Source organism: Carassius carassius, chromosome 15 (genome assembly GCF_963082965.1).
Source record: "Carassius carassius chromosome 15, fCarCar2.1, whole genome shotgun sequence".
NCBI lineage: Eukaryota > Metazoa > Chordata > Actinopteri > Cypriniformes > Cyprinidae > Carassius > Carassius carassius.
The window spans coordinates 23109584-23122394 of record NC_081769.1 but is presented as its reverse complement, the minus strand read 5'-3'; the positions used below and the strand labels follow the sequence as shown (position 1 = coordinate 23122394).

Genomic DNA, 12811 nt, shown 5'->3' with positions numbered 1-12811 from the left:
CTCACTGTATGTCTTGGACTTTTATATATGTTAATACATATTTTCATAAACCACTGTATCTGCTGACTGTGGTTTGAATGCTGTTCATTGGTATTCATAGTATAAGTTTTCTGTTTTGTCACAGGGAAGGAATGCTCCGGTTCTGGTGTTCTTCCACAACTCTGGATCGGGTCTCTTAGATGGCTCTTACCTCGCTGCTGTTGGCAACATAATAGTAGTGACTGCCAGTTTCAGGATAGCTGCTTTTGGTTTCCTAAGTGCAGGTACACAAACACACGCATATACATGAAAGGGACTACATTCACATACGCATCTTGATAATATTCCAAGAATCTAGCCAGCCCCACAAATGCTTTCTATTTTAAATATATTTCAAATGTAATGGCAAAGCCAAACTTACTGTAGCCATAAGTCTTCAGTGTCACATGATCCTTCAGAAATCATTCTTATATGCTGTTTTGGTGCCAAAGGAATTTTTGTTTTCAAAACAGTTAATGTTGTTTAATGTTTTTGTGGAAACTATGAAACATTTTTTTCTGGATTCTAGAAATAGAAAGTTCAAAGTTCACATTTAAACAATTTAATGCAGTCCTGCTGAATAAAAGTATTCATTTATTTAAAAGAAAATAAACCTTTCAGTTTACATCCATTGAATAATAAATAAATAAAACAATTCTGGGTTCTAGATCTGTACAGAATGAAAACCCTTGGCATTCAGAAACATACAATCTAGAATCTTATTACATAACACGGTCCTCACCATTATGAGCCCTGAATACAATCTTACATCTTTAGTTTTATTTGTCTTTTTTGGTTTGCATATTAAAAAAAAGAAAGCCTTATAAAGCCTAAAAATATATATTTTAATGAATGAATCTCAATGTTATGAAGACAGTTTTATTATATATCCTACACTGGAATATAACTGTGTCCTGGAAGCTCTGTTAGGTTAGAAATGATGTATTGCAAAAATTGGATAATTTTTTCCCTAGAACGGAATTCCAAAAAAATTAAAAAATGGAGTGGATATGGTTATGGAATATAGTTGTGTAATGTCCACGTGAGAAGTTCCATTCCGCACAGTGGTTGTGAAAATATTCAGATTCTTTTCCCCTTTGCCACCCTTGGCTGAGTAAGTTTGAAAAGGAGGCCTGACTGGTGCCTTTGAGTGGTCTGCCAGGATGAGCTTTCATTGTCCAGCCAAAAACAACAAGCAGTGAAAGCCGTGCAGAAGCCTGATTGGCTTCCTTAAGTTTCTTGAACTATTTGTGACAATGGTATTTCCCAGCCAAACCCCTGTGGAGCTGGGAATATTTTCTTAAACATATAAAAGTTTATTATTATTATTATTACTATTGTATAATGGATCGATTTTCACATGGTGGTTATAATGAAAAGGTGATTTTTCAGTCATTTATTGCAAATCCTCTTGTGTCATTGTTTTAATCTATGTGTGGAAAACACATTTGGATGTGCCTGATGAATTTAACTCTGTTGATTTTGTGTAGGTTCCAGTGCTCTGCCGAGGAATTGTGGATTGCAGGACCAGGCAGCTGCTCTCGGTTGGGCTCAGAAGAACATTGCTCTTTTTGGAGACCCCACTAAAGTAACATTAGGAGAAGAGAGAAACAGAGCCGACATTGCGAGACTTCATCTCAATTCACCGTCAGCTTTATCACTTTTCCGCCATGCTTTACTAATGGTAAGAACAGAACTGCTGGTTACATGACATCACTGTTTTATGTAACAAGACTAATGTCTGAGGTCACCTTTACAGTAAAATCAACCTTCTCCAGTCCGAGAAAGAATGATGCAAGTTTGCACAACCATTGTAAAACATTCATACTCAAAACAAATTTAAATAAACACGTACTTGAGGAACTTTAACTTTTCTCTGACAAAAAGTCTGTCTCTTTCTAGTCCAGACACAACAATGCCTTTAGATATCCCCTTATTGGCATTTTAAAAACAAAATACTTTATTTATTAGATTTTACAGAACCATGCAACACATATACACCAACACATATTAACTAATATCTCACATATAACTATCCAACATATAATTACAGAACAGCAAAAAAAAGGAAAAGAAAACAAAAAGAAAATACACAGAGAAAACAACAGTAGACCATTTATCTAAAACAAAAGTAGGGGGTTTTAGTCCAATAAACACCAAGTATGGATTTAATCATTTTCTTAGCTCATTTAATCATTTATCTCAATTGATCAGTTGAACAATTCCTGTAGATTCAATAACCAAAGTAATTAAAAAAAAGGTTGCCATATCTCTGAAAATTTTCTCTAGATCCAAATGTTTCATTATGTCCCTCATCAGATTTATAAATGTGGGCACATCTTTCCGTTTCCAGTTTTAACAATATTAAACTTTGTGCTAGTAGACAAACAAATACAATTATACTTTGTTCAGCCCTGTTTTTAGTTATCTCCGATTCAACAATACCTAAAACCACCATCAGGGGATCTAGATCAATAGGCCTTTGTAATATTCTTGACAAAAATACTTCTCCAGTAGGATGAAGGGCCACAGGGCCAGTGATGCTGGTGCACGCCCACAACGATCACATGAAGGGTCTACATTTGGGAATAACTTACTGAGCTTTTGTTTAGACCAGTGTAAACAATGTATTACTTTAAACTGTATGAGTCCTTCATGTTTTGCACAAAACGATGAGCCACAAATCTGTTTAAGGGCTGCCTCCCATTGCTCCTCTGTAATTTAAACATCCAAGACTTCCACCCAAGAGGACTTAAAGTGTTCTAGAGTTGATGTGCTGGAATAGTGATGTGCTGGAATATATATATACACACACCCTATTTTCCGGACTATAAGTCACACTTTTTTTCATAGTTTGGCTGGTCCTGCGACTTATAGTCAGGTGCGACTTATTTATCAAAATTAATTTGACATGAACCAAGAGAAATTAACTAAGACAAATGAACCAAGAGAAAACATGACCGTCTACAGCCGCGAGAGGGCGCTCTATGCTGCTCAGTGCTCCTGCAGTCTACACTGAAAACATAGAGCGCCCTCTCGCGGCTGCAGACGGTAATGTTTTAACTTGGGTCTTGGTTCTAAATAAATGCGACTTATAGTCCAGTGCGACTTATATGTTTTTTTCCCTCATCATGACGTATTTTTGGACAGATGCGACTTATACTCAGGTGCGACTTATAGTCCGAAAAATACGAGAGATATATATATATAATGAAATACCTATTTTATTGTGAGGATCAGGCAAAAGTATCATTTCCATTATTGTTTGATTTGGGGAGTTAGGGTATAATGACTTATTTTGTTTAACAAAATTTCACAGCTGCAAATATATATATATATATATATATAAAGCAGTGGTCACCAATCTCGGTCCTGGAGTGCAGATGTCCTTCAGAGTTTAGCTCCAACCAGCTCCAACACACCTGTTTGAAAGTCAGTATGCCTAGTGAGATCTTGATTATCTGGTTCAGGTGTGTTTAATTGGTGTTGGAGCTAAACTCTGAAGGACAGCGGCCCTCCAGGACCGAAATTGGTGACCCCATTTGAGGTATGTTATATTTCTTTTGTGGCAGTTCAAATAATGGAAACACTTTATCAATAAATATAAAATTAAAATTAAATTAAATTAAAAAATTAAATTAAATTTAAATTTATGCATTTAGCAGACACTTTTATCCAAAGCGACTTACAGTGCATTCAGGCTATCAATTTTTACATATCATGTGTTCCTGGGGAATCAAACCCCCAACCTTGCAGACATGGGGACTTGTGACTTGGTGACTTGGACTCGAGTCGACTCGAGTCGCTATTTTTAAGACTTGTGACTTGACTTGACAAAAAATAAAATACTTGAGACTTGACTCGGACTTGGAAGTTAAAGACTCGGGACTTGACTTGACTTGAGACAGGATGACTTGAATGACTTGAGTGTTAATCACATTATGTTTTCAGTTTGAATATAAAATATATAAATTATTTTTAAAAAATAAAATTGATTACTCAGCTGGAGCGCAGGCTGAGAATCGCGTTGTCATGTCATGACATCATCAGTCATGCCCTCTCTACCTTACGCAGACCACGCCCACTTAGATCAGATATCACATCACATCAACATCTCAGCTTGAGGGGTACTGAGGGTCATCGCTTTTGTCGTCAATAATTCGCTCCTAAAAACGCGTGGAAATCGCTAGTCGCGCCGCTTTCTCATTGTTTCCAAAGCGCTCGGGCAGTTGCGCCCCTGAGGCGTCGAGCGTGTCGCGTTGCTTCCATTATGAGCGCGCATACCGGTGGCGCATACATGGTGGGATAGGCCACATCGTGCTCGGCTTGCAGACAAGACTCTCGAATCTTATATTTTGCAAGTGCAATACCTTGTAATAGAGGTAATGACTTAGGGATGTACTCTGAGAGAGAGATTGTGTGTGTGTGTGTGTGAGAGAGAGAGAGAGAGAGAGAGAGAGAGAGAGAGAGAGTGAGAGAGAAACACTCGTGCTTCACCTGATGAAGGAAACCCAAACTGAGTCTGACTCCAATCACAACCCCAACATTCAGAAACGAATTGACAAAAATCTGAAGTATAATTATGATGAAAAATTAAAAAAATGAATTTGAGCTCCAAACCAAACAGTGTTATTCGGCCCTAAACAGAACCACAAAACTGGCAAATTACTTATCACTAAAGCCATTAAAAGAAAGACAAATCCTTTCAAAATATCGACCCAGTGATCATGATTTGGAAATAGAGATTGGTAGACATAAAAGATCCTGGCTACCGAGAGAAGAGAGGCAAACACTGTGAGCTGAATCAAACAGAGGATGAGAAACACTTCCTTCTTGTCTGTCCCAAATACAGCACTACAAGAGAAAACATTCTTCCCACAGTTTGAAGCTTTGAATCGTTCATTCTTGTCTCTAAATGACTCGGAGAAACTACTCTATATACTTGGAGAGAATGAGACGGCAGTCACAATAGCTACTAAATATTTATACACCATACACACCATACGAAAGGGATCATTTATTGTATTCAACTGTTTTATTTTATTTTCTTAATTCTATATAATTACTATTATTAATATTAGAAATATTATCTGCTGCTGCTATTTTTATTGTATTTTATTGTAATCATATTTTATTCTGTATCTAAATGCTAAATTTGGCAATACTGTAACTCAAATGTCATGCCAATAAAGCAACTTGAACTTGAACTAGAGAGAGAGAGAGAGAGGAGAAATGTAAGAAAGTTTAATGTTGTATGTAAACTGTGTTTGAGGGGAAGTTGTGGCCTAATGGTTAGAGAGTCGGACTTGCAATCGAAGGGTTGTGAGTTCGAGTCTCGGGCCGGGAGGAATTGTGGGTGGGGGGAGTGCATGTACAGTTCTCTCTCCACCTTCAATACCATGACTTAGGTGCCCTTGAGCAAGGCATCGAACCCCCAACTGCTCCCCGGGCGCCACAGCATTAATGGCTGCCCACTGCTCCGGGTGTGTGCTCACAGTGTGTGTGTGTGTTCACTGCTCTGTGTGTGTGCACTTCGGATGGGTTAAATGCAGAGCACGAATTCTGAGTATGGCCGAATGTCATGTCACGTCGTTAGAGAGAGAGAGAGAGAGAGAGAGAGAGAGAGAGAGAGGTGTTCAGAGAGAAGTCTGTTGGATGTTTAGCTGTTATTTGTTTTATGGACTCAATGTTGAAAATGTAAAACATTTCTGATTCCATGATGTATTTTACTGAACATGAGTATTTACAATGCAAATCCAAATTATTTTAATTTACTGTTACTTATATCTTGTCTTTAACTTTATTAAGATCAGATTCTGCAGGTAAAATTACAATAATAAGGTGACTTGACTTGGACTTGACTTGACTTACTACAGGACTTGACTTGACTTGACATAACTTGTGACTTGACTTGACTTGACTTGCCCAAGAAAAAAATACTTGAGACTTACTTGAGACTTGAAGGTTAAGACTTGAGACTTACTTGAGACTTGCACATGTGTGACTTGGTCCCATCTCTGCAACCTTGCGCTTGATAAGGCAGTGCTCTACCAATTGAGCTACAGGAACATATAAAGCTATAAATTCCTTTTCCAACCCAATAATCAAATGTTGTATTTTTTAAATTTCTTTAAAGGGAACCAGCTCGCCAGCCAAAAATTATTCAGAACTGGGTCCAGATCTTGAGTGTATATAAAACTGCTGGATTGTCTAATTCACAAGGGCATATAGTGGGTAAAGGTGAACACAGTAGAGCAGAAAGTGAGGAATGATAACAGAATGCACTTTCATTGCTTACTCATAATGTGGGTTGTTTTTGTAACCATTAGTATACAACCATATAGTATGCAACCTTATATAACTCATCAAGTAATAAATCTGAAAGTTTGGAAGTCCCATTCCTCCTCTTGATTTGGGTCTCTGTAAAAATGGCTTCCTTATTCTAGGTATCTTTGTATCCCAAATAAATTCTGAAATAATTTTCATAATCAAGACTATGGGAAAAACTTTTCTTAATATATATTGGTATACACTGAAATAAAATTTTTGGAAGAATGTTTATTTTGATAATATTATTTTTTCCTGCTAATGAGATATGAGACCATCTCTGTACATCCTGCATTGTTTGATCAAGTCATTTTGAGAAATTCTCGTTATCTACAAATATATATGTTTTGTTTTAAAGGGCAGTGTTTCAAAAGATTGTTGATCAGCTAAATTGTTAATTTAACTTTTCACCATATTAAGTTTATACCCTGACATTTCTTTAAAGTGGAAATTATTGCAGGAATAGATTTAGATGGGTTGGAAATATATAATAATAAATCATCCACATATAATGATACTTTATGCTCCCCCACCCCTCAATCAGCTTTTGAGCTCCAGGAATGAATCAGATGTGGTCTATAAAGGCACCTCCTCATAGTTGTCTTCCACAGTGGCCAAACTGTCAAGCTGGTGGTTTTGCATCATGTAGACAGACTTCCATCTCTTCTTCAAACTAAACTTATTTTTCGCTGGTTTCTCTTGTTGTCCCAGCAAAGACAGGTACGAAGAGACACTGTTCTGAACCCCATAACTGACCGCTGAAGGGCTTGTGCTCTGTTGGACGAGCTCCGAGCTGAGTGAGGGGAAAAATGCATTAGCGTTATAGATGTTGTTTGAAAGGATTTACAGCATTTAAAATGCTTCTCTGTTCATATGATAGTTTAAATACTTGTCAAATAATTGAATTTCAGTTTTAGCAGAGAAACAATAAGGAAAATTGTAAGATATGCATTACCATTCAAAGGTTTGGAGTCAAACTTTTTGGAAAAAAGTAAAGCTTTTATTCCGTTTATTCCGCTACAGTAAATACATTTAATAAATAAATACCAAATTACATTTATTCATTAAAAAATATGAAGTAGCACAAATGTTTTCCAACTTAATAATAATAATAATAATAAGAATTTCTTTAGCACCAAATCAGCATATTATAATTATTTCTGAAATATTATGTTACACTGAAGACTGGAGTAAAGGATGCTAAAAATTTGCCTTTGCCAGGAATAAAGTAATTTTACAATTATTTTAAAAATATATAGAAATAAAACCTTTTTTAAATAATTTTCACAATGTTACTTTACCTACTGTGTTTTGGTTAAAAAATGCAGCCTTGGTGAGCATAGAAGACTTCTTTCAAAAACATTACTGACCTCAAACTTTTGAGTGGTAGTGGTTAAGGGACAACATCTTATCTTAATCTTATTACCTGTTCACTGCTCTCCAGTCAAAAGATAATTTTCTCTCTTCTGGTGTTTTCGTGAGCTCACTCAGAGCTGTTTCACAGCTGATCAAGCATGGGCCAGTTAAAACACAGCACAGTCCGTCTGCTATATCTAAACCAGAGCGAGAGGGAATTTGATAAGAATCAAATTGACCATCTTTTACTCTAAGAGTGGTTGTTGTTTGGTGTAGTATTTGATTTACCAGAGTAGTGGTTGACCAGATCTTCCAGACATTGAAATGTGAGACGTGGGGAGATGTAATACCAGTTGTTTGGCATTCTAACAATTTGATAATGCTTAATAGTTCTGTGGCGCACAGATAAGGAGTACGAACCTAGAAAAATATAATCAATATGATAGTAACATCAACCATACTATTGAACAATACAAAATATTATTTGGACGATCCTTTGGATTGGTCTTTTTATAAAACTGTCCATGGACCAGACCTTGTACTGTGTGGGACTAGACTAGGATATAGTGTTCATCTTAAGTATATATTCTGACCTTTTGTGCTCTCTCTGATCAAGAACGACCCCACTCGGTTTCCTGGGAGTTGAAGGAGTTCCTCAGCTTTTGGTCTGGTCACAGTTTCAAACAGCCAGCTGAGACAGTCACGAATGTTTCCATTAGCACTCAGAGAGCATTAAACAGCTAGTGGTATAGCTAGTATAGTTGGCTATTCAGTACCTACCCATGGTAGACTTTTGTGGCATGACAGTGCGGTATATAGTTCACTTCCTTAGTGTTAACTGAGTAGACCTTCCACCAGTAACCTTCTCTGAAACAAAGTGAGACTTGTAATGTGAAAGTTTATAGTGATATATATATATATATATATGTATATGTGTATATTTCTATTCAGTGAAAAAAAAATTCTGTGTAAGTTAAACAGCAGAAAGTAGGCTAGTGTTAACGTTAACACTGGCTTCAATGATTAGTGTTCAGTTGTGTATTCATACATTGTGCCCAACAACTGTCTGTTTGTTGTTATTGATGGAAAATATAGTTACTACTAAATAGGGGTGGAACAGTTCAACTTTCTCCACAGTTCGTATTGTTTCACGGTTTTAGAGTCACGGTTTCAGTACGGTTGTGCTATGTTTATGTAAACATACTATACTTTCAAAAAATATATATTTTACTACAACTACAAGCACAAATACATACAATAGAGTAAAGATACAAATAAAATAAACTGATTTTCAGTTTTTTTTAGGTAGGTCTAGCATTAGTATTTAGGTACAGAAGTTGAATAAAGTAATCCCATGTAAAACAGCATTGCATATTGGACTGCATGAATTAAAGATTATTCTTTCTTAAATTTACAAAAGCTTTTTTTTCAAAATCTTTTCAATCAAAAGCAGTAAGTGATTTCTTTGTTGTTGCTGTTCGATTAATATAAAGACTGTCACTTTAAGAGAATGCACTGATCCAGTGCACTGATACAGTAGGCCTACGCTCATCCGGCTGTAGGATACTTACCAAGATGGGGATTTTGACATCATTTTTGTGTGAATGAATCCATTTAAACACAATACTTCAGAGAGAGTTTAATATTTGCGCGTGATCTGAAGCTGTTTTTTTATCACTGTTGTTGTAATGTCTGGGAAGCCAGAATGTGCATCCATCAACAGAAACATATATTAACTGAACCATGTTTGTTTTATGTGTTATTTATAGCAAACCATATTACAGATGCTTTGTCTGATTTACAGTAAGTTGAACCGCGGTGCCAGCGCTTGCCGAACCGGTTCGTTTTTTTTCACTGAACCGTCCCACCCCTGCTACTAACATACTAACACTTCAGTATCTGTCTACTAACACTTACATACTAACACTTCAGTATCTATCCACTAACACTTCAAACTTACAAACACACACTCTCTCTCTCTCTCTCTCTCTCTCTCTCTCTCTCTCTCTCTCTCTCTCTCTCTCTCTCTTAGTATTTATCAAAGAATCATGAAAATTATACAAATAAAAACGGTTTCCACAAATTTTTAAGAAGCACAGCTGTTTTCAACATTAATAATTATGTCTGTTTCTTAAGCACCAAAAGCAGCTTATGAGAATGGTTTCCTCAACAACTGGAGTAATGAAAATTCAGCAGGAATAAATTACATATTTACATATAAATAAATAATTGGTATTTTAAATTGTAAAAGTATTTCACAATTTTGTTCTTACAATCTTACAATGTTGTTGATCACGTAAATTGTGAGCATAAAACACTCTTGCAGATGTATGTGTTTACACAGCTGAACTTATATATGTTTTTGCTAGCAAATGTTGCGTAATAATCTTGTGAAGCATGTTAAGGGACAGATTTTACTATTAGCATAGAGGCAAAAGCTCTTATAGAAGCATATGATAATAATGCTTACTCTGAGACTATTTTCAGCCAATCTCCCATTCGAAATATGGGCTCGCAGATATCAGGAGGAGGGTAGTTATCCAACACTAATGCCATGTCATTCTCATCCACTGTAAAACAGAACATTTCGCATTTGCATTGATTTTCGTAATGTTTAGGTTGTTACTTGTTTTTAAAAAAAAAAAAAATTTTGTAGCTTAAACAAAAGTGTATTTTTGAGCATTTGTGTTAGGAAGTCATTTAGTATTATTCATTTCTATTTATTTGCAGTGCCAGGAGGAAGTATTTCGAATATGCTCTTTTTGCTTTTTTTGTTTTTAAGCAAAAAATGCTGACTAAACAGAAAAACAAACTTCCTTGTCTGTTCATATTCAGTCCTGTGTGTGTTAAAAGCTAATTGTTGCGCACTTGTGTCCAATTTTAGAGACTTAGTATTTCTTAGGTCATACACAAACTTTGTTTTTGCCAGAAATTTAAATTAAATTAAATTAATGCATTTAACAGACGCTTTTATCCAAAGCAACTTACAGTGCATTCAGGCTATACATTTTTAGAAATAGAGGAGAAATCAGAATAGAGGAGTTCAGCTTAGGCTGTTGAATATTATTTCATTTTAAGGACAGACCACAGCTTACGCCGCACATTCTAGAAAGAGAACTGATATATATATATATGTATATATATATATACATATGTATATATATATACATATACATATATGCCTATGTATTAATACAGTTTAAGTCTCTTCACACTCCACGACATCTGTAAATGATTGAAACGATATGGCATCAGCTTACAATAACTGGAAGCATCACTTGAAACCACTCAAACAGTGCTCAGCATTTTCATACCTCTTGGTGGAAGGTCTTCATTAGTACGTGTTTGACTGAAATCCTCCAAGGTTCTTTGGCTTGCCAGAGTGCCTCCCATTGTCAATCTCCCACGGCTAGTCCTACAAATGTATCACATCCAATCAGCCATCAGATGTCTGTCCCAACTGAGACCATCTCCCCTTCTTGTAGATTCTGTTGTTGTTCTGTTGTGCAACTTCCCACTGATAAGAGTTTAAGGGCATGGCCTGAGTAAACGGGGAAGCTTTCTCACCACACTTTCCACTTTACAAATAAACAAAAGTAGGAAGTGTTGAAATCTAACTGCTTTATAATGCATGCAATTTCATTCACGTACACTCTATATATGGAAATAATGCACCGCTTCTGGTATACAGGTGTATAAATAGCATTGGTATGCAAAGAAAACCACTCACAGTTTCACGATTTTCTGTTTTGACAAATTGTTTTGTCTAAACCTTAATAGAATAAAATAAAACATGTTTATGTCTCATTGACATTTGAGTCTGACTGGAAAAGTGCTCTAAATTCTCTCTCAGTTCTCAAACTGAGTAACAAATGTCTTGAAAGTAAAACAAAAAAACATAATTAATGACTTCTAGAGGAAAAGAGTTAATCATGGTTGATGAATAAAGATCCCGATACCTTTTTAGTGGTCACAACAATGCTGTTGTTTGCTTATAGGGTGGATCAGTGTTTTCGCCAGCTGTTGTAATGAGTACAGCTAAAGCCCAGGCGCAAACTGCATCCCTGGCTAGGAAACTAGGCTGCTTGGCCTCCGATACTTCTGATACTTCACAGCTGCTGACCTTCCCAGTAGTAAACTGGCTCAGAGCATCAACGCTGCCCAAAGGTACAATGGGTTGCTTGGTGAAGAAATGCACAAAACAGTCATTTAACATCCTCTGTTTTTTTTTTGCTTGTTTGTTTGTTTGTGTGTAGTTGTTAGCAGTTATTGGTCCTCTGCAGGTCTGGTCACCGGTGGTTGATGGAACTGTAGTTCGGGAAAACCCTACTTTTGGAGTCATCCATTGAAGAAGGCCTCATCAGAGCCAAGAACATTAAGGTCAGGACACAAATATTTCAAATTGAGAAATAAGCGAGAGGAAAGCACTGTGAAGAAAGTGTGAGGAACAAAGCCAGGTGTGGTTACATAATGTAAATAGTTATTCAGGTGGCTCGCATTTTCTTATTGATTTTTGATTTTCTTTTATTTGAGATGAATTTCGAGCAGCTTCAGGGAAGGGCTGACAGCAAGACGGCATTTTGCACAGCCCTGTCTAACTTTTGGATGGAGATAATGCTAATGCTTTCTTGAAGGAGGCTGTGACCTGGTTCTACTCTTTACAGCACTCCCTCACTCCCTCAGGATACAATGTGTTCTCTCGCGCACTGGAAAATGCTACAAGGTAAGAAGTGAAAGGTCATACAGAACAAGAGTGTATTTTTGTTTTCATTATACAAATGTTGCATTAAAGGCCTTTACCTCCCAAGCTAAGATTTTTTTTGATTTTTGTTTTTTTTTGTATGGAAGGAAAGAAATGAAAACTTGGCCTAAGTTGCCAAAATGATTTGTTAGAGAAGTAAAATGTTTCCCCGTTCATGCCACGTGAATGAATGCAGTGGTAAAAAGAACCTCATTTAAAAGCCTCTGATCAGCGTTTTGTTTGAAAAACCTAATTGCAACTCTTTAGTTGGATGCCAAAATGAACAATAGATTTCATCTCTCCATGTGATCAAAGCTGCCCAAGTGAACGATTATGTTTGTTCAGACCCTTGAAAAAACGTTAAGTGGT

General features: G+C 36.4%; 1 protein-coding gene, 1 long non-coding RNA gene and 1 pseudogene across 3 annotated transcripts; 1 reads left to right on the top strand and 2 right to left on the bottom strand.

Annotated features, from left to right (window-relative positions):
- LOC132157932 (thyroglobulin-like) overlaps nt 1-12811 on the top strand; it is a 35843-nt pseudogene that overhangs the window by 21161 nt on the left and 1871 nt on the right.
- Nucleotides 1961-3626, bottom strand: LOC132158605 (uncharacterized). The gene is made up of 2 exons (XR_009437703.1): nt 3543-3626; nt 1961-2810 (listed from the first exon to the last, which is right to left on the bottom strand). It is a non-coding gene; the product is annotated as an uncharacterized LOC132158605 (long non-coding RNA).
- Nucleotides 6691-11821, bottom strand: LOC132158601 (src-like-adapter). Of its 2 annotated transcripts, XM_059568075.1 has the most exons (8): nt 11661-11821; nt 11016-11116; nt 10172-10271; nt 8482-8568; nt 8295-8392; nt 7990-8121; nt 7772-7898; nt 6691-7138 (listed from the first exon to the last, which is right to left on the bottom strand). In XM_059568075.1, exons 2-8 carry the CDS (start codon nt 11092-11094, stop codon nt 6922-6924), a joined length of 840 nt encoding a protein of 279 aa, XP_059424058.1. In that variant the 5' UTR covers nt 11095-11116; nt 11661-11821; the 3' UTR covers nt 6691-6921. The 2 variants fall into 2 exon arrangements, with proteins under 2 accessions (XP_059424058.1, XP_059424057.1); XM_059568074.1 differs by lacking the exon at nt 11661-11821 and having other exon boundaries at nt 11016-11304.

What these genes read in the sequence shown, in the direction of transcription:
- LOC132158601 (XM_059568075.1), bottom strand. Translation starts at nt 11,094, where the DNA reads ATGGGAGGCACTCTGGCAAGCCAAAGAACCTTGGAGGATTTCAGTCAA. An exon ending in GATCAGAGAGAGCACAAAAG is followed by an intron (nt 8,122 to 8,294) that starts GTCAGAATATAT and finishes ATATTTTTCTAG; the next exon opens with GTTCGTACTCCTTATCTGTG. An exon ending in TCTGGTCAACCACTACTCTG is followed by an intron (nt 7,899 to 7,989) that starts GTAAATCAAATA and finishes GCTCTGGTTTAG; the next exon opens with ATATAGCAGACGGACTGTGC.